We start from the raw sequence: 20,642 nt of genomic DNA, 5'->3' as shown, positions 1-20,642 counted from the left end.
CTTGTACACCTGTCTTAAAATGTAAGGGATACTGGAGCTTGGTTGGGGTGGTGGGATGGCTCGCGGTGGGTGCCGGAAAATTTCCCTTATTTTCATATCCAAAACTTGACAGGTATGCATCCAGGGCATGGTCGAGAGGACACCTGATCTAATATGAACCATATAGATACTATTAAGTAGCACTTCTGCAGTATATAACAGAGAAACACGGTACTCTAGTCTCGTCGTTCCACGCATCACTCCGGAAGGTATTCGGGTAGGACACCAGAGTGCGTTTCTTACGGAGTATTTACACAGAGGGACACGAATAAGGCAGTTTGACAGCTGTGTCGCATGGTGACAAGTCGTTTGGGTTACAATCATAATACTGAATTACCTCAGCTGCTGAAAAACTTTCTGCTCATCAACTGCTCGCTGCCCGTTTGGCAAGCTAGACAGAAAGAAAATCAAAATAGCCATACAGGAATTTAAAGTAATGCCTATTACTTTATAACGTTTTGGAATAAATATGAATAACACGTACTGTGTAAGACCTTTAATGTGCGTACTACAGCAGCGGTTTGTAGGATTGCCCGCAAAGCGACGGTATTGCTGCTCGACAATAAAAGAAATAACAGCAAATAATGCCAATAATATCCAGACTAAATTAGCAACCGGCCCAAAATTCCAGGATTTTATAAGAAATGCTTCGTTAAAAGAAAACTTTTCTAAAAATCAACAACAGCTAGAGGACATGCCTCCCTATCTTTCAGAGGACCCGCACATGGGGAATTCAAGGAAAGGTTGGCCATTATTTTCTGACCTAAATTGAGACAAAGTACATGTTATTATTAGTCTTAATAGTTGTGTTTATCCAGCCGTCTGTAACTGTTCAGAACCGAACGAATCGTTTCAGTGTACTTCGAAACCTACGGCTGTCAGATGAATGTGAACGATACAGAGATTGCGTGGTCCTTTCTGCAGAGGACAGGGTACCAGCGCACAAGCGAGCTTTCGCAGGTAACCGAAGACCTTAGATAGTCACGTGGTGCTAAGTTGTTTTTGCGGCTCTTTCAAAAATTCAGAAATGATTCATTTTCTTGCAGGCAGACGTGGTCCTTCTGGTAACTTGTTCTGTAAGGTAGAACTTCGCTCTTGCAGAAGAAATCTTTGTCACCCAGAGTGCATACATATCTTTCTAAAGTAATTGTTTTGTGTTTTCTTGGTATTTTCAGAGAGAAGGCAGAGCAGGCCATTTGGAACAGACTGCAACAACTTGCAGCCCAGAAAAAGAGACGACCAAAAGCTGAAACTCCGATGAAAATAGGGATTTTAGGTGACTGAGTTGCTTGTTGACAAAGTCATCCGCCTTAGGAGATGGCAAGATGAGCAAGTTTATTCTAGGCGTATATTTCTTGTTTAAATAACATTGAAGTTATTTTGTTACGTGTACTGATCTGTATGTCAAATCTGTGTGTGTGTCCAGGCTGCATGGCAGAGAGGCTGAAAACCGATCTTCTAGAGCGGGAGAAGCTGGTGGACATTGTGGTCGGCCCAGATGCGTATCGGGACCTGCCTCGCCTTCTCTCGCTGGCTCATGGCGGTCAGAGGGGCAGCAATGTTCTTCTCTCCCTGGAGGAGACTTACGCAGATGTCATGCCCATCCATCACGTTACTCAGGGTCACAGTGCCTTTGTGTGAGTATAGCACTGTTACCATATGGTTACTCTAACACTTACTGTTTATTTGAGCTATTCTACTGCATTGCAGTTAGTCACTGCGCCTCGATTCTATCGGTGGTCCTGCTCTAGCTCCATCATGCGTGGCTGCGACAACATGTGCAGCTACTGCATCGTGCCGTACACACGTGGCCGGGAGAGGAGCAGACCTGCCCCTTCCATCCTGCAGGAAGTGCGCATTCTCTCTGAGCAGGTGTGTGGAGGAACCGCACTGTGCCTTTTACCAAAGGAATATAACCTGTATGATATCTATATAAAAAAAGTCAGTATGAACAGATGAACCATAAAAACAGACCTTTCTGTACATTGCTTCATATTAAAAATGTAATAATTCTAAATAGTAAATGTTCCTGTCCTGCCAACAGAATGTGCTCCGTTCATGATGTGCATGCATGCATTTGTAAGTAAGCGTGTTTTGTGAGGTTTGCCATTTTCCTGCAGGGGGTGAAGGAGGTGACACTGCTGGGTCAGAATGTGAACAGCTACAGGGACACGTCAGAGCTGCGGTTCTGCGGGCCGGAGGCAGCCCCGCTCAGCCGCGGCTTTAGCACGGTGTACCGGCCTCGCCCGGGAGGCCTGCGCTTCGCAGACCTGCTGGACAGGGTGTCCCTCATTGATCCAGACATGAGGATCCGATTCACTTCCCCACATCCCAAGGACTTCCCGGATGAGGTATGCCGACTACTTCCATCACATTGAACCACAACTACTGTGGCTGAATTTTATTGCAAACCTGCCTTTCCATGTGTTTATTTTTTTTTGTATGCGTTAAATGGCAACGTAACAGGTCAAGATGCATCAATACCAGGACAAAACAAAAAGTGTCCAACACTGAACTGTAAATCATCAAAATATACACAATATTCAGTTTGGCCATAAAACTATTTTTATCTCTTAACAGTTAGTAGTCATATTTCTCTTATTTAATGGTATATTCATACTGTTTAATATAACATGTATGAATATAATATAACATACAACTACAACCACTGGCGTGCACAGATAGAGACGAGGTGGTGCTGAAGCACTTGCCCTTTTGCCCTCAGTCCAAAAAAGTGCCCTTTTGAAAGACGTGATTTTTTATTTTTTTTTAAAGCTGCGCGATTTAAAAAGGTGTGAAAATAATGGCTTGATTTGTGCCCCTTCTTCAAAGACACCCGAACCCTGTCGCTTTTTCACTGTCACCGTGTCACGTGAACACGCTTGCAGTTCATTTGTTGTGAGGCGTGTAGCAGCGGCATGACATAGGACTACTTGGAGTAGGCATAGTAGGCTAACTATAGCGACTGGGAGCCACGGCGGACAACACGGCAGCTCTTTCCCTTCCCAACCAGTCAGGTAACCCATGAATCGAGTGAAATTATTCTGTTTGCCCTCTAAGACCAACCTGCAATTGTTTTGTTGTGAAGTAGCCTGTCAGAAACTGCACATGACAAACTTTGCCAGCTTGCCCCCTCCATCCATCCATATGGATAAACAAAAAAACGACACATTTAAAATGTAACCTAAACCATTTAGGCAACCCCACTCTCCATCAATTCCGACCTTTTTGCATACACTATTGAAAATATCACGTTATGCTATAGGCTACATGCCGTTAGGCAGAGAGCTCTTTTGAGCCCATTTTTCGTTACAAATTTTAGGATGATCTCACGGAAATCTGTGAATAAATACAAAGTTTTCAAACTGAAGTCAGTGACGGGAAGACATCACACTTTTTAGAGATGGAACTGCAGAAAAACCTAAAACCTTGACATGATTATGAATAATAGAATTATGGATGTTTCTCCGTTTTTGTGGATTAGCCTTTCCATAACTAACGTCAACTACTGTCCTACTTTGGTAAGATTGAAATTAATGTCTTTGACTGTCTTTAGTAGGTGTCTCCTGTGAGAAAGTTAGAACACCGTCCAACTGTCTAAAGATGCAGTCTTTAGCCTAACTGGTTGTTACTGACTCAGCGATGCTCGCAGACATTTACGCACTGTGTTGTGACCTGATTGTGACAGAACAGTGACGTTGTTATTGGTAGTTTGAAGGGTACGGTGTTGGGGGTGCATGTTAAAAGTTTTGAGAAGCACTGGTTAGACATGTTAATTTTTTTTGGTGTAACATATTGGCAACATTAACACATTAATTTGCTAAAGGAAAAATAGGCAGTTCCCAATTGCCTGTGAAAACGACCATTCTGCCCTGTTCTTGTAATGACCACAGTCAGTCTTATTCGTTCTCATACATTTTGGTCTATTTATTTACTAATTTCAGCAAGCATAATGCCTAGGAAAGAGAGGCTGAGAAAGGAGAAAGAAAGGGATCTACAACAGGCAGCCCAGGGAAGCAGTTCTCTGCTCTCCTGGATGAAAGCAAAGGAAAATGAAGATGAAAGGTCAGAGTCAAGGGCAGAGTCAGGTTCTATTTTAATGTTTTAATGTAACCTGCTCCTTGCAGTTAATTCTATTGAAAAATCTTAAAAGCTGTTCACACTTAGTTTTTAATGAACTTAATCAGCAGGCATTGAGCTAACTATTATTTTGTACCTACGAAAGTTATTTCTATGTTACAAGACTTGCAGTATGGGTTATTATTAAAACTATCTGTTTAAGCTTATTATTATGATAAATAATAATACTATTATTATTATTATTGTTGTTCCATTGTAGTCAGTCACAGCAGGGAAGCAGCTCTATGCCATCTACCAGCATAGCAGATGAGGGAGATATAGAAACAGATGAAGCCGCGACCAATGCAGCAACAGGTTCAGTTAGGCCTATAGACACTGATGTAGTGCTCTCTGAAGACCACAATGAGGAAGAACAGATCGATCACATAATGTCAAAGTTAGCAGCTTTACAATACCCAACAGATCCAACACACATCCATACATTTAAAATAAAGCGCAATGACAGATACGTGTGCTGCAATGTGGGCCCATGTCAGCCTGATATACCTTACCCAAAAACTGAGGGGAGATCATTCCAGAAACAGTGGTTTTCTGCTAATGTGTGGCTGGAATACTCACCCACTGCTAATTCAATGCATTGTTTTAGTTGTCGGCTTTTCCTCTCGGATGAAAAATATAAAAGCAGAACAGCCTGGACAACTGATGGCATCAGAAAGTGGAGTACTGCTCTTGAAAAAATCAAACAACACTCCAGCGCAGAGATGCACATGACAAGCATGGTTAGATGGATCAATTTCCAGAAAAAGGCCCTTCAGTCTGCATTTGATGTTTCAGACGTAAAAGGGGTGGAAGTTAGAGAGCGAGAGAGGCAGACAAACAAAGAAATCCTGACAAGATTAAGTTGACCTAACAGTGTATCTTGCACGTCAGGGACAAGCATTCCGAGGTCATGATGAGAGTGAGTCCAGTGATAACCGTGGCAATTTTCGTGAATTAGTCAATGTATTTTCCCGCTACGATAGTGTGCTGAAAATGCATTTGGAAAAAATTGCCACAGTTAAAGCCACCAAGACAAGGCCCCAGGTGTCACTGCTTTCCAACAGAAGTCAAAATGACATCATTGCAGCACTAGGAACTTACATCAGGAAGGAGATACAACGTGAAATAAAAGAGGCTGAAATGTATTCCATTCTACTTGATGAAACCTCTGATGTTTCACACAAAGAGCAAGTGTCATTTGTTGTGCGATATTTTCATCATATGCAAATAAAGGAGAGATTCATCGAAGTGTGCAATGTTGATACAACTACAGGCCAGGAGCTGGAGAATACAGTGTTCTTGCTTCTGCAAAAGAATGGCCTAGAGATGAAGAACATGTATGGTCAAGGCTATGATGGAGCAGCCAACATGAGTGGCATGTATAAAGGTCTCCAAGCTAGAATCCGTGCACACAATGAGAAGGCCCTCTATGTGCACTGCAAAGCCCATTGCCTCAATTTGGTACTAGTGGAGGCATCAAAGTCCAGCAAGCATTTTGTGACATTTTTCAACTTGGTGGAGAAATTGTATGCCTTTTGCTCAGGCTCCCCAAAGCGTCATGCTGCCTTGGTCAAATTTCAGGAGTCTCTCTTTCCTGGACAACGTGTTATGGAGCTCCAGCAGCTGTCAGATACTCGATGGGCTTGCAGGGAAAAAGCACTGAAGGCACTTCAGAGAAATTTGAAAGCCATTTTGATGCTCCTTGATGACATCAGTGACAGTGACCCACCTAACCTGGCCCAAGGTGATGCTCAGATGTACAGAAATGCCATTAATTTTATGTTCATTCTCTGCATGGAAATCACCACACCAGTATTCGAAGTCACTGCTTTGGCATCAGATTCTCTGCAGGAAGAAGGGTTGGACCATTCCACTGCCTACAAGGTAATTGATGGTGTGCTTCACACATTGCAAACCATGAGGTCTGAGGAGAAATTTGGAGAGATATTTAGATGTGCATCAGAGAAGGCAGAGAGTTTCAACATTCCAGTACCTACCGTGGTGCCTGATCAGGAGAGAAAGCGGAAAGTTCCAGTGCGTTTCCAACACAGCACCACAGTGTCTCAAGTAGGTGCTCAGTTTGAGTCAGTGGAGGCATATTTCAGGAGTGGTGTATATTTCACCTTTCTGGACATCATGACTGGGGAACTGAACAGGAGGTTCAAAGGGGACAATACTGGAAGCCCAACGGCCAGAATCATTCAGTCCTTCCAGCCCTTAACTGTGCATGCTAACTGGGTAGGCCCACCAAACCCAGAAGCCATTGAAGCTGTCCACATCCTCTGTGAATTCTATGGAGAAGATGAGGACCAGCTCAAAACAGAATTAAAGGTCTTCCACTCCAGCTTTAGTTCAAAAGACCTCAGAGAAATATTTCTGATACTGAGGGAAAACAATGGCCAGCTGATCTTTCCTGCCTTTGTCAAAATGATTCAGATCTACGCAACACTACCAGTGACAACTGCGACAGTTGAAAGATCCTTTTCAAAGCTAAAAATAATCAAAAAAGAAGAAGTTTGTGTGGAGAAGAAAGGTTGTCTGATCTCCTCTTGTTGGCCATTGAGAAAGATGTGGAGATCAATTACAACGAGGTCATCAACATCTACAAAGACATGGCACCAAGAAGGATGCTTCTTTAGAGCAGTACACTCCATTTAATGGACACTTGAGAATATGTATGTATATAGTTTAGAGTTGGATACAGATTTTATCTTTTTGTGGTGTGATTTTTGATTTTTAGAGAATGTTTTGAAATAAAAGTCAAATTGCATTTAACCTGTGCGTTTTTTTTATTATAAAAAGAAAAGGTTTTCCACATATGCAAAAAGTGCCCTTTTTTCCCCCTGGAGCACTTGCCCCCCAAAATGTCTGTGCACGCCACTGACTACAACAACAAGGATAATATCATGGGTCTAAAGGAATCCCCACTGCCACATAATAATTTGCAGATGCTTTAAATTTGATAAACAGTGACACCCAGTGGTACTATGTGGTAGTGACTGTTGAAGTCAGTTGCTATAGAGTTTTTTTGGAATTGTTCTGTGAAACAGGCCTCATGGTTTGTATGAGCACTCAAGTGTTAGCCTGTCTGTCTGTGCGGTAGAAAGAGGAGGCAATGGTTATGGGTACCGTGTGTGTGTGTGTGTGTGTGTGTGTAGGTTCTGCAGCTGATCCAGGAGAGAGGGAACATTTGCAGGCAGCTGCACTTACCGGCGCAGAGTGGCAGCAGTCAAGTGCTGCAGGCCATGCGACGGGGGTGAGGACTTAGATGCGTCTGTGCCCCCGCCCCTGGAAGGTCACTGAATGAAAGTTTGAGGTGTACTTTGTAGTATAATTCTTAATTTTGTGAAATATGAATACTTATTTGTTTATGTTTAACCATGACAGCTACACAAGGGAAGCATACCTGGAGCTTGTAGCAAACATACGGAGAATAATCCCAGGTACTCCTCCCGCACCTAATCTTCTGGGCTACCGTTGGCAAGAGCCGGCTATTCTTAGGTGTAGGATGACTTCAGGTAGTTTTTGTAAGTGACAGCTTTTTTGTGAGTGTGAGCTTTTATGGTGGGCTTTGACAGTGTCCGAACTGCACAGAAGTCAGATTTGGTGAGTGATGGTTATGTGCTGACTGATGAGATTGTCGGTCATGGTACTCCAGGCTGAGCTCATGCTGTGTAAGCTCTGTAATGACTAGAGGGTGTGAATCTGCTCTGAAATGGCCTGTGTGCTTCTCACGGCAGGAGTGAGCCTCAGCAGTGACTTCATCGCTGGATTCTGTGGGGAGACGGAGGAGGACCACCAGCAAACGCTCTCCCTGCTCAGGGAGGTGCGCTACCAGACAGCTTTCTTGTTTGCCTACAGCATGAGGAAGGTCAGCATCCTGTCCCGCACCTCTCAGCCTCAGGACCACTTGGACTGTCTGCTTTAATTATTAGGAGCATTGGTTAGTTTAGTTAAAAGAACGTGGTGAATATGTGCTAAACCCCTTTGGGTCTGATTTTTAAGTATCATCTGCTCATAGTCTTATTGTATTTTCCAGACAGGGAATGCACATAGTTTTAGGATTGGTCCGTTGCTACTGGAGATACTCATCTCCTTAGTGTGATTACCCAAAAAGTATTTGTTGGATCTTTTTCAAACTTCACAACAGTGTTGTATAGGAGAAGCTCTGGAACTAATTTTATTTTGAGCCTAATCTCACCAAAATTGAACCAATTCTACTTAGTGACAGCAATTAGAAGAGTGACACCAAAAGACACTTGACATTGTGAATGTGATAACTCAAAAGGTATTTGATGGATGTTATTGACACTTCAATAAAACATTACATGGATGATAGTCTACTTCTGGTTTCATTTTGAGACAAATTGCACCAAAATTGAAGCTGTAGAACTAGGTGGCAGCAAAGGTGGGAAAGGAAGGCTGCAGAAGACATATGAGCTTTTGAAGAGAATAACTCTAAAAGTATTTGATGGATTTTTACAAGTTTCCCAGAAACGTTGCAGAGGTGATGGTGTGGGGCCTATTTTTGAGACAAATTGCACCAAAATGTCACTTAGGGGTGGCTCAGTAAAGAACCGATCCGGTGAACCTGTTTACACTGAGACAAGTCAACTGAGACATACAACATTTTTTGGAGAAGAGTATGGATTAGATAGATCTCTTTACTGGTCACATTTTTTCTTTATTCTTTTTCAAATTTTCCATTCAGAAAACCCATGCTTTTCACCGTCTCCAAGATGACGTGCCTGTGGAGGTGAAACAGCGCCGTCTAGAGGAACTGATAAGTGTTTTCAGAGAGGAGGCAGTGCGGATCAATACCAGCCTGATCGGAAGCACACAGCTTATCCTAGTGGAGGGTGTAAGTACTGCAAGCACTGTTTCAGGCTCATAAACGTAAAGTGTTTCTGAGTAGAGTGTCGGTGTTTAAATCTGTTTTTATATTATCTTAATTTTCCAGGAGAGTAAAAGGTCCTCACAGGACTTGTGTGGGAGAAACGAGGGGAATATAAAGGTGATCTTTCCGCGGGACAATGTTCCGCTGCTTGGTGATGACGCCCACACTGCTCCCATCAGTCCTGGTGGTTATGTGCTCGTCAAGGTATGACCTGTCTTTGTTCATTTTAGCTGTGTAATAGAGGTGCTAGTTGTACCATGCAGAGAGTGTACAGCTACCTGCGGAGTGGCCCACATGTTTTGTGGTGTTTTCCCTCCAGATCACATCTGCCAGCTCTCAGAGCCTGAGAGGTCATGCCATGAGCCACGCATCCCTGAGCTGTACGGGGAGGTACCCACTGCAGGGCTGACAGATGCCTGCTTCCTGACCACCATCTAGGCCTCTCCTCACTGTCATTTACATTTACCGCTGACACAAATAAATAAATGCTGTATCATCATATTGACATTCTTACTGTTAACAGTGATAGAGAATATGGTAATGATTATAGTAGACAAAAACAGACTTTACATATTTGAGCTGTCATGATTACTCCATGATTACAAAACATCGATTAAAATTTTCCTTCTGGATTACTAGGCAACATGGTGGAAGGAAGATGGCACAGGGTCCAAATATGTGAAAGCATCAGTTGTTCAATTTTAGGACCACTATTGTTCCTAATTTACATAAATGATATTGACACCAATACAGACAGTAAAGTAGTTAAATTTGCAGACAACACCAAGGTGGGTGGTGTAGCAGATACTGATCTAGCGGCACAGAGGCTACAACGGGATCTGGATTTAATTAGCGACTGGGCTGATACCTGGCAGATGAAATTTAACATAGATAAGTTTAAGGTAATCCATGCAGGGAGCAGAAATATAAAGTACAGATATTTTATGGGTTCCACTGAAATAAAGGTAGCTGATTATGAGAAAGACCTCGCTGTTGTGATGAGCTGGGTTTTTGGTTGGAAGCGATGAGTGCAGCCTCGGAGGATTTCGTCTGAGGGTTACCCTGCTCGTCCACAGGTGTGCCTGCGGTCGACTCCACGCACAGACACACAGTAACCAGGGCAGGTAGACAGGACTTGGTACTTTATTAGCGGTCGGTAGTAGTACACAGAACAACAAGGTACGTCTCCTTCTCTTCCCTTGCTCTCTCCGGTCTGTCACGCCCCCTCCTCGCGTCACCTACGTCTCCGTCCGGCTGTGCGTGCACACACGCCCACTCCTCCCACGTCACGGGGTTAACCCTGATATTTAGCTCGTTACATCTCCCCCTTTCCAAGAAAAAGGGCTGACCCCAGCCCAACAATAAAAGAAAACACAAGAGAGCAATCATCACCCACCCCAGCACCACACATGGACACATTTAGGGGGGGGGAAATTGAGATAACCATACATGGCAAGAAATTCAATACTGCAATGAGATAATGTACCCATCTCGGAAAGCAAAGGTGATAGGGAGGAATCAAACAGCTCAACAGATAGAGACAGATACGAGACGCAGAAGACAGAGGGAGACACACCAGAACAACCTAACACTGCGACGGCCTGCCATTTCTAACATTTTCTTTCTCCTTTAACAAGCACAAGGCAACCAGCAACACAAGAACAGAACAAACAATCTTACTCCATCCAATCAGTCCACGTCTAGTCTCCAGACATGGTAAGAGTCAGTCCAGTGTGTAGCATCCCAACTAGCAGTGATACGGGGCACCCTCCTCAACCTCAGACCATAACCATGTGGACAGCCTGGGGAGGGGGCCTGGTCAGGGGAGCCACTTGCAACAGGGTCCAGGTGTACGGCCATCTCCAATTCACCATCTGGGGTCCGAGCCACAGAGAAAAGCATATCACCAAGTTCGTCACTTGCGTCAGGTTCGGGGATAAAGTCACCATCTGGAACCGCAGTGGGTGCTTTTGCATCAGTTGAGTCAACAGGGACAGCTACATCGTCCCTGAATGGCAAAGCGTCCCAAGCAGCAAGGTCTGGGTCGTCCCCCACATCGGAGTCAGCGGGCATGTCTGGCACTAGTGAGTTCACCGCCCTTTTTGAGATGGCAGAGTCCCAAGTATAGAAAGGGCACATGTTAACTACGTGAAACACCCCGATATCTCTACCGTCCTGTAATGAGGTAAGGCGGTAATTCACATCTGATAGTCTTTGGGAGACCCTAAAGGGGCCCTTAAAAACTGGCGCAAGCTTGGCTGCGAATCCACTCAACCCGTCCGATCGTGGGTGATCGCGCACTTTCACAAGGTCATTGATCTTAAAGGTGACGTGCTGCCGACGCCTATCATACTGCTTCTTCTGCATGGCGTGGCTCTCTGTGAGACAGTCCCGTACACGGGCATAAGCGACCTTCAAAGCAGCTACCAGTCCCTCCCTGTAATCCTGCATGCTCTGTGGGGCTGGGCCGGCATCGCGAGTTAGCAGAAGGTCGAGCGGAGTGTGCAAATCTCTGGCGTACAAAAGAAACGCCGGTGTATCGCCAATGCTAGCATGAGGAGCAGTGCGGAGCGCAAATGAAAGATGAGGGATGAACCGATCCCAGGATCTATGCATCCCGCCCACGAAAGCACGGATCGCCGTCTTTAGCGTCCTATTCACCCTCTCAGTCATGTTTGTCTTAGGGTGGTACGCGGTAGTAAGCCGATGCTCCGTACCAAGGCGCCTCAGCAATGAGGGGTCCCTCTGTCCGAAATTAGATAGGTCGGCGCCCCATGTCGCGCCACAATATTCTCCATGAACTTGTCAGCCACCACCACCGCAGTAGCCTCCCGTACCGCACAAATCTCAACCCATTTCGTGAAATAATCCACGAACACCAAAATGTGGGCATGACCCTGTGCGGTCCGAGGCAGGGGGCCCACAAAGTCCACCCCTGCATACTCCCATGGCCGTGACGCCACGACTGGCATCATGAGGCCTGAAGGTTTTTGCTGGCTCGGTTTAATCAGCTGACACACTGTGCAAGATTTCACATATGCCTTCACGTCTCGCCTCAATCTTGGCCAAAAAACACGGGTTTGTAACCGGTGAAAGGTTTTGGCTATACCCAGATGACCAGCAGTAGGGTGGTCATGGAAATAAGCCAGTAACGTGGAGCGAAGCTTAGTAGGAATATACAAGCGAAGAGACCTGGAAGGACGAAGTGGAGTCAGACTCTTAGTGTCATGGTAATACAAGAGTCCGTCCTGCACAGAGAACTTTTCTCTTAGTTTCTCATTAGTTGCATTGTCCAGGCCCAGCAAATGTAAGAGTTTCATTATATTTGGGTCCTCTGCTTGGAGGGTCCTCAGCTGATCCCGGTCCTCCAGCAAGACCTGTGGTTCGGATCTTAATTTCAAAGCACCCAATATACCGTGCTCAGGCTCCTGCTCAGTGTGTTCCACATCGGGTAAAGGATTACGTGACAGTGCGTCTGGGACCTTGTTCGCTCTCCCAGGCTTAAACACGACCCTAAAACCAAATTCCTGGAGTCGCAAACACCACCTAGCTAAACGGCCTGTGGGGTCTGGTCGAGACATCAACCACTGCAGACTGTTGTGATCCGAATAAACAGTAACCAGAGACCCCTCCACATATGGCCGGAAATACTCTAGCGCCCAAACGACAGCTAAACACTCTTTCTCGGAGGTCGAGTACTTCCGCTCGGCCTTATGCAGGGTACGGCTGGCGAACGCGACTGCTATCTCCCTGCCTGATGAATCACGTTGCATGAGGGCTGCCCCTAGGCCAGAGTTACATGCATCTGTGTGGAGGAAAAATGGTTTCGTAAAATCAGGGAACAGCAGTATAGGGGATGAGGTAAGTCGCACCTTCAGCTCCTCCAATGCCCTCTGGCAAGACTCATCCCACTTAAACTCTATCCCATCCCGGGTCAAAGCAATCAATGGTTCCGCAATACTGGAGAACTGACTAAAGAACTTCCGGTAGTAGCCCGCCAGGCCAAGGAACTGACGGACTTGTAACGCGGAGCCAGGAGTGGGGAATTCTGCTATGGCCCTGACTTTTTCAGGGTTTGGGCTCAGTCCCTCCTGAGAGATCTTGTAACCCAAGAAGAGTAACTCCTCCCTTAGGAACTGACACTTGTCCCCCTTTAACATCAGCCCTGCATCACGCAACCGGGTAAACACAGCCCTCAAATCCTTAAGATGTTCCTCTAGGGAGGTGGGACACCACCACAATGTCGTCTAAGTAGACCGCGCAGATTCTATACACCAGTCCGGCTAAAACAGACTGCATCAGCCGCTGAAAAGTGGCTGGGGCATTACATAAACCAAAAGGGAGAACCCTAAACTGGAACAGGCCACAGTGAGAAACAAAAGCTGTCTTGGGTCGAGAGTTAGGGGCCACAGAAACTTGCCAATAGCCTCTGGATAGGTCCAAGTTAGAGATGAACCTGCCCCGCGAGAGGAAATCAAGTGTCTCATCAATTCTCAGGAGCAGGAACGAGTCCTTCACCGTAACATCATTCAGTTTCCTGTAATCCACACAGAAACGGGCCTCACCACTTGGCTTCTGCACAATGACAATGGGGAAAGCCCAGGGACTAGAACATGGTTCAATTACTTCGTCACGGAGCATCTTCTCGATCTGCCCTTCAATGATAACACGTTTTGCTGGCGAAATGCGATATGGGGGGAGGTTAATAGGCTTCTCCGAAGTCACCTCAATGGCATGCTCTACTAAGGCAGTGTGCCCGAGCCTGCCCGAGAACAGGTCGGCAAACTCCCTGAGCAAACCTGTCACGTCAGTCTTATCGGTACCTGGTACGCTACACTCCGGCCCTGAGGAAGATGACAGAGAGGCCACAACGGGACCGTCCAAAGTCTCAGCATCCCCTAGATCTTCAACACCCACGGCGAATGCCTCCTCTCCTGAAGCAGGTGTGCTCACCCCTCGCCGAATGTAACAGAACGAGACGGAACGTGGATACTCAGTGAGGCCCTGATCATGAAATCCATACCAAGAATAACAGGAGAAGTCAGGCCAGGAATAACTACGAACCGGTTGTTTTTTTTTTTTTTTTTTTTTTTTTTTTTTTTTACAGTGAACACACACTGGTAGGAACCAACATACTGCAGCACAAGCAAATACAGATCTAGAAGATAGGGTACAAGCACAGAACACATTCACTTGCGCACCCTTTAAATGACACATGCTAATAGAGAATCAAGCCACTGCAAGCAAACACTTGAGCACACCATTATTTCAAAAGTACAATGAAACCAAAAAAAAAACAAAAGAAAACATTTCCCGCAACACAAACTGCCATTTAGCGGCATTCACCGTCCATTTAAGAGTCCAGAGAAAAATATTCTCCGCACCGGCAATAGCCGACGGTAAAACTTCTTCACACCAGCAGATCTTCACTGGGGACACCCAAGATGGCGGAAAATCACTTAGACCACTTAATGGCGGCACGCGTGCATAGCACGGCAAAATGGGGCTAAACCAAAACTGATCATGAGCCCGCACAGAAACTAGTCACGTCCCAGGCAGTCCAAACAAAAAAACAATCCGACCAACCAAGTCAAAAGGGAAAAAGAAGAAAAGAGAAAAATAGAAAAACGTGCCATAAGCATAAACGCCATTCTAAAACGTATTCCAGATGGGGAAAAAAAACGTTGCCTTTATGCCAAGGCTCTAAGCCGTGTGGCGCGAAAAGCAGCAACGCATTATTAACAACGGTAATGTCCCTTCACCCATAAAAATAATATATATATCTCGGGCTGCGCCGTGGAATTAAGGGGGGAAAAAAAAGAAAAATTATCGGCAACTTGCCAAAGTACTCTCAGAGTCCGTGTCCATCCAAGAGTCCCTGTTCGGGCGCCACTGTGATGAGCTGGGTTTTTGGTTGGAAGCGATGAGTGCAGCCTCGGAGGATTTCGTCTGAGGGTTACCCTGCTCGTCCACAGGTGTGCCTGCGGTCGACTCCACGCACAGACACACAGTAACCAGGGCAGGTAGACAGGACTTGGTACTTTATTAGCGGTCGGTAGTAGTATACAGAACAACAAGGTACGAGGAAAGGTTAGTTGAGCTAAATCTGTTCAGCCTCAAGCAAAGGAGACTGAGGGGGGACATGATCCAGGTCTATAAGATTCTAACAGGTTTGGATGCTGTTCAACCGAATAGTTACTTCAGCATTAGTTTAAATACAAGAACTCGTGGCCATAGGTGGAAATTAGCGGGAGAACATTTCAAACTGGATTTAAGGAAGCACTTCTTTACACAGCGTGTAGTCAGAGTATGGAATAGTCTTCCTGATAACATAGTGCAAGCTGAATCCTTGGGTTCCTTTAAATCAGAGCTAGATAAGATTTTAACAACTCTGAGCTATTAGTTAAGTTCTCCCCAAGCGAGCTTGATGGGCCGAATGGCCTCCTCTCGTTTCCTTATGAGGAGAGGTTAGCTGAGCTGAATCTGTTTAGCCTTGAGCAAAGTAGGCTAAGGGGGACATGATCCAGGTATATAAGATTCTAACAGGTCTGGATGCTGTTCAGAAAAATGGCTATTTCAGTATTAGTTTAAATTAGGGCTGTCAAAATTAACAGGTTAACGCGGATTAACCATCATCATAATTAACCTGATTAAATTTTTTTAACGCAATTAACCCATCTGCAGCGCAGAATGATTCAAAATCCCTGAAATGTCTCTGTCAGCCCATTTCGGGCAGTTTTAGTGCGTTCCTTTTGCCCTCGGAACTCGTATTCCGAGTTGGATTCCGGAGTTTTGAAGCCGGAAGTGACTACATGCGCTCCCGTTTCTCGGACATCCGAGAAATATCTCGGAGCAGCAAAGAGGATCCCGAGTTCAGAATCCTAGATAGTTGCGCCTTTTATCCACAGAAGGGAAAGTTGTAGTTTTACTGTTTAAGCACTACTTCTCATTTGTGGCTCATTAAATCGGTCGCACACGCTATACCGTCCAAGTTATCTGTGGATGTGTTGCTACGGAGTTTTATATGTAAAGCACCGCACGTAATGTGTTATCAACTGATATTGCTAACAATGGCAATTAACCGGGCTAAAATTTTACTTCATGATTAGTTGAATTATTTGTCGGATTTACGGTAGTTCGTGCTAATTGTAAGCGAACGAAGATAAAGACCATTAAACTGAGGTACCTTAATTCCGACAAGTTGTCCGGCTAAGCAAAAAATCTTGCTTTTTGATATGGGTCCATGGTATTGCACTCCTGTGGCAGATGGAATGCATCCGACTCATGTTCAAGATGTTCAATAAACATGTTAAGTGCATATACAGTCGAGCACGCTTATTACGATTCGGCTTATAACGAAAACACGCTTGTAACGCTTCGATTCCAAATCCCCGACCTTCAGTAACGTTAAATTCCTTAAAGAAAACACGCATATAGCGATTCTTTTATAGCGAAAATTCGGCTATAACGATGTCTACTGTCTTCCCCAAATAAATATTTCAATGAATTTTTATTCGGTTATAACGATTTGCCTCAATCATTCCAGATTTAATAGTTTAAAATAAGTCCGACGTCAGCTTAATCGCGTAGCAGAAATGGTCTGTGCAGTAGCCGTCTGCGCTTCATGTGATGGCGCCCAAATATCGCTTACGAATAGAAGATTACAGTAACATCTGTGGGTATTTTTTGAATTTTCTATTAAATTTAATGGGGGCTCCAATTGTAATGAAATCTGATTGTGTTTGATAAGGAAAATAATAGCGATTTAAATATTTTCAGAAAATCACTGTGGGGAGTTCATTTTCAACTGATGGATGTACCGGTATAGCCTATGTACCTTTTTTCTGTGCGTAGCGTTCTACCACCATGTAATATGTTATCGATTTCGTGGTCCATACTAAATGGTTGTTGAATTACAAAATACACGTTGCTTGATAGTAAAAAAGATGTTTTATTTTGATCATTACATGAAACAAAGCTTCATAGACAGAACTAGAAGGTCAGTGTTATTTTATACAGTTATAATCCATGTGCCTAGCGATCAGTCATAATGCATAGCAATCTTACATGAAAATGGATATAACGAAATTCGGTTATTGTTTCACTCGTTCCAATCTCAAGAGTGAATATATAAATAACTCAGGCAACTACCAGGGCGGTTATAACATTCGGTTTACTGAACAGCCATGTTATCTTCCTAAACACAGTGGGTGTGTCCGAAATCGCGCACTTGCGCACTTTTAGTGCGCGATTTTAGGGCGTAGTGCGTTCACACTGACAACTAAGCCAAAATTCAGTGCACTGAAAGTACCCGGATGGTGCACTGAAAACGGCCAGAAAACGCAGTGCAGAACGATGGACACTACTCGCACTAAACGGACGCCATTTTGACTACGTAGCGGAAGGGGAGGGACTTTCGGCAAGTTTGAATAATGGCGGACAACGCAGTCACGCTAAACCAAGCGGCAACTGCGTCATATAAATGTAAGTAACATTAATTAATAAAATTATTTTACTGATGTATACTGCAATGTGTAGCCTGTCACACTCTGACGACAGTTATAGATAATTTGTTTGAGTTTGCGATTATGTCGCACACGTAAATGTTAGTTTTTTAGCCGGTTAGGCGGTCCTAGATAGGTTATAAATGTTCTATGTTGAAGTTTGTAAATGTTACTTACTCGTTGTTATTGAACCTCCAGATTAAGCATTGCAGTAACGTAACGTTACCTTGAACGACTGTCACAACGAAATCACAATTAGGTTATGTGCTGGCAAATCCCTGTTTTATGTCTTTGTAGGTGTATAATTAATCTTTTACTTTAATTTTTTTTTAACTGAAGTCGAGGTATTTTGGATTTTGCAGGGACAGACGAGGACACCCAGGCCCTTATCTTGTGGCGAGCGGTAAATCGGCCTTTGTTTACGGGCAAAAGGCATGCCAGCGTGGAAGCATACAAGTAAGTATAATTGTATGCGTAGTTGTTCACAGTAGGTGCTGAATTATTTTAAATTAATGTGGGCAGATCATAGTTATTTATAGGTTGAACTCAATTATGAAATAGTGTAATCCACTCTAAACTGCATTTTTTTGTTCTTGGTAACTCCAACCAAACAATTTTTTTAATGTAGTATTTGTATTGTACATCACTTTGGACAAGAGTCTGCAAAGTACCCATAAACATAAATTATGTCTCTATTTATATAAATTGCCAATGTGTGTTCACCAGTGTCTTCTTAAAAGAAAGAGGCCTCGAGGGGAGGGTAGATGCAAAGGCCCTGAAGAAAAGGTGGGAGAACCTTACCTCCAAATATAAGGTGAGATATGCACTATACTTGCCCTGGTACAGTAAAATAGTCTAAATATGTCACAGCGATATGTAGGTATGATCTAAATATGTAGTGCATGTTTTCTTTGGCTGTCTTATCTACAGGACCTTAAGCGTCCCCGTACTGGGGTAAGCACAGAGGGGGGTGGGGTGACTGCCGCTTCTTGGAAGTGGTATACCCATATGGATGAGGCAATAGGGAGCAGGCCATCGGTGACACCGCCTGCCCTCTTTGCCTCATCCAGCCGGGAGGTGGCAGTGACCCCACCCCCTCCTGTGGAGAGGGGCACTACCTCCACCTTCTCTACCCCAAAAAGACAGCGGGTAGACAGGGTGGAGGAACTCCTTAATGCCTTGAGGGAAAGTGATAGGCAGCATGAGGAGGCCATGCAGGAGATGGAGAGGGAGCAGCAGAGGAGAGATGAGGCTAGGGAGAGAGAGGCAAGAGAGGCAGTGGAACGGGAGGAGTGGAGATTCCAGAAGCTTGTAGAGAGGGATGAGAGGCGACACAGAGAGGCGGTGGAAAGGGAGGAAAGGTTTCATAGAGAGATGAGGGAGAGGGAAGAGAGGAGGGAGAGGGAGGCAGCAGGAAGAGAGGAGCGCCTCATGGCCATCCTGGAAAAATTGTGTAAATAGTTTTATGTTCGGTGTTTTGTGTCAGATGTGTTCAGTATTACATATTTAAAAATATTACATTACAAATAAAGAATTGTTAAATATATAAATCCATTTGCATTGTGTATCTTTATTCTGTTTACTTACTCAATCTGTTTTTTAAATGGAGCTTAGTTACATCAGACTCTTTTATCGAAAGTGACTTACATTTTTATCAAATTGTTGACAAATGTAACAAAACACACACACACAAATTTGCCAATTAGCCAAATTGTTTATTGTTTGCATTTTAAAGCATATTCTAAGGTAGGAATGATCTGGGGTACATTTAAATGTAGTCATGATCTGGGGTGTAACAGGTCATTGCCATCCTCTGTCTCTCATCGGCCCCAGAGACAGTTCCTGGAGGTGCTGGTCCTGGTGCTGGTTGGTCCACTGCCCTCCCGACATCAGCATCAGTATCTGGCTCCAGCAGGTCCCCGTTGCTCATACAGATGTTGTGGAGCACAGTGCAGCAGACGATGACCTCTGGCACATACTTCACATCCACCTCCAGGGCCTTGAGGAAGATGGACCTCCATCTGGTCTTCAGGACCCCAAATGACCTCTCTACAACACACCTTGCCTTTGAAAGGTGGCAGTTGAATCGTGCTTGGAGGTGGTTGCGGACAGGCTGCCTGTAGGGTGTCATGAGGCAGATGGGCTGGGACAAGCAGGGGTAGCCACCATCTCCAAGGATGCAGTAACCTGGTGGGGGGTAAGACTGCTGGTAGTAGATGGGGCTGTTCTGCAGGACTCGGGCGTCATGAACTGACCCACAGTATCCCACGAAGACGTCCAGAAACCGTCCAGTGTTGTCACAGATGGCCTGCAGCTGGACTGAGTGGAACAACTTCCTGTTAAAATAACAGGCAGCGTCCTCTGCAGGGGGCTTCACCCGAATGTGGCAACCATCAATGGCTCCTACCACTCTGTTGAAGGCTGCAGATCCTTCAGGTACAATAGATCACTGTGGCCATCAAAGTACCGTGCCAGCAGTGGCACTGACACATTAATTTGGCTGTACCGCCTGGGGTTGAGATGCTGCTGTGGAGTTGAGGGGGAGGCAAGAGAGGAATTTTGTCAATAAAAGTTTGCTGCATCCCTGTGTTTTAGCATCTTCCTTACTTCATGGCACTTTTTCATTGCATAAATCATTCTAACTATGATTTCTAACTATAATTGGTTTTATCTTGCCAGTTGTGTAATGTATCAGTGTAAACATCAATTTAGAATAAGTATAATTAAGTATATTAATTTAAAGAACATTAATTCAGCAAAGAATTGCACTTTATACTAATAGGTATGGGGAAGACATGCACAGACATGAATTTGTATGCTGATGGGCTTTTAATTATCGACTATAACGTGAGGTAATACACTGTAGTCCACTGTACTGTGTTACACAAATGCAGGCCATGACATGCAAAAAACGTATATGAACTTTATTTTGATTTGGGCATTTATACAACTGTGCAAAGAACTTCGTTGGACAGACATCTGAAAAGGTAAGCCTAATACCCGCGCGGCGCTGTCGTCAGACGCGCATACAAAAAAGAACATTACGTACCATCTCATGTTCAGCCAATTGGAGGAGGATCCTA

The 20,642-nt window shown here is 44.6% G+C and overlaps 2 protein-coding genes across 4 annotated transcripts; both read left to right on the top strand.

The window, feature by feature from the left end:
- The first annotated feature begins 226 nt into the window (after positions 1–226).
- Positions 227–9,554, top strand: cdk5rap1 (CDK5 regulatory subunit associated protein 1). 3 transcript variants are annotated; one of them, XM_023806358.2, is made up of 13 exons: positions 227–782; positions 896–999; positions 1,086–1,120; positions 1,215–1,315; positions 1,466–1,676; positions 1,791–1,911; positions 2,160–2,390; positions 7,317–7,414; positions 7,546–7,601; positions 7,899–8,029; positions 8,870–9,019; positions 9,119–9,259; positions 9,375–9,554. In XM_023806358.2, the coding sequence occupies exons 1-13, from the start codon at positions 509–511 to the stop codon at positions 9,462–9,464; spliced, it is 1,743 nt and encodes a 580-aa protein (XP_023662126.2). In that variant the 5' UTR covers positions 227–508; the 3' UTR covers positions 9,465–9,554. The 3 variants fall into 3 exon arrangements, with proteins under 3 accessions (XP_023662126.2, XP_072571113.1, XP_072571112.1); XM_072715012.1 differs by lacking the exons at positions 227–782; positions 896–999; positions 1,086–1,120; ... (2 more) ...; positions 1,791–1,911; positions 2,160–2,390 and adding exons at positions 2,399–4,104; positions 4,379–6,042; XM_072715011.1 differs by lacking the exons at positions 227–782; positions 896–999; positions 1,086–1,120; ... (8 more) ...; positions 9,119–9,259; positions 9,375–9,554 and adding exons at positions 2,399–3,056; positions 3,984–4,104; positions 4,379–6,933.
- Positions 9,555–14,429: 4,875 nt separating this feature from the next.
- LOC140592231 (uncharacterized) lies at positions 14,430–20,146 on the top strand. Its single transcript, XM_072715008.1, has 4 exons — positions 14,430–17,539; positions 17,922–18,015; positions 18,286–18,373; positions 18,490–20,146. Exons 1-4 carry the CDS (start codon positions 17,488–17,490, stop codon positions 19,018–19,020), a joined length of 765 nt encoding a protein of 254 aa, XP_072571109.1. The 5' UTR covers positions 14,430–17,487; the 3' UTR covers positions 19,021–20,146.
- Positions 20,147–20,642: the final 496 nt, after the last annotated feature.

The sequence above is a fragment of the Paramormyrops kingsleyae genome, chromosome 8 (genome assembly GCF_048594095.1).
Source record: "Paramormyrops kingsleyae isolate MSU_618 chromosome 8, PKINGS_0.4, whole genome shotgun sequence".
NCBI classification, from domain to species: domain Eukaryota; kingdom Metazoa; phylum Chordata; class Actinopteri; order Osteoglossiformes; family Mormyridae; genus Paramormyrops; species Paramormyrops kingsleyae.
This window is presented reverse-complemented; position numbering and strand designations above follow the sequence as displayed.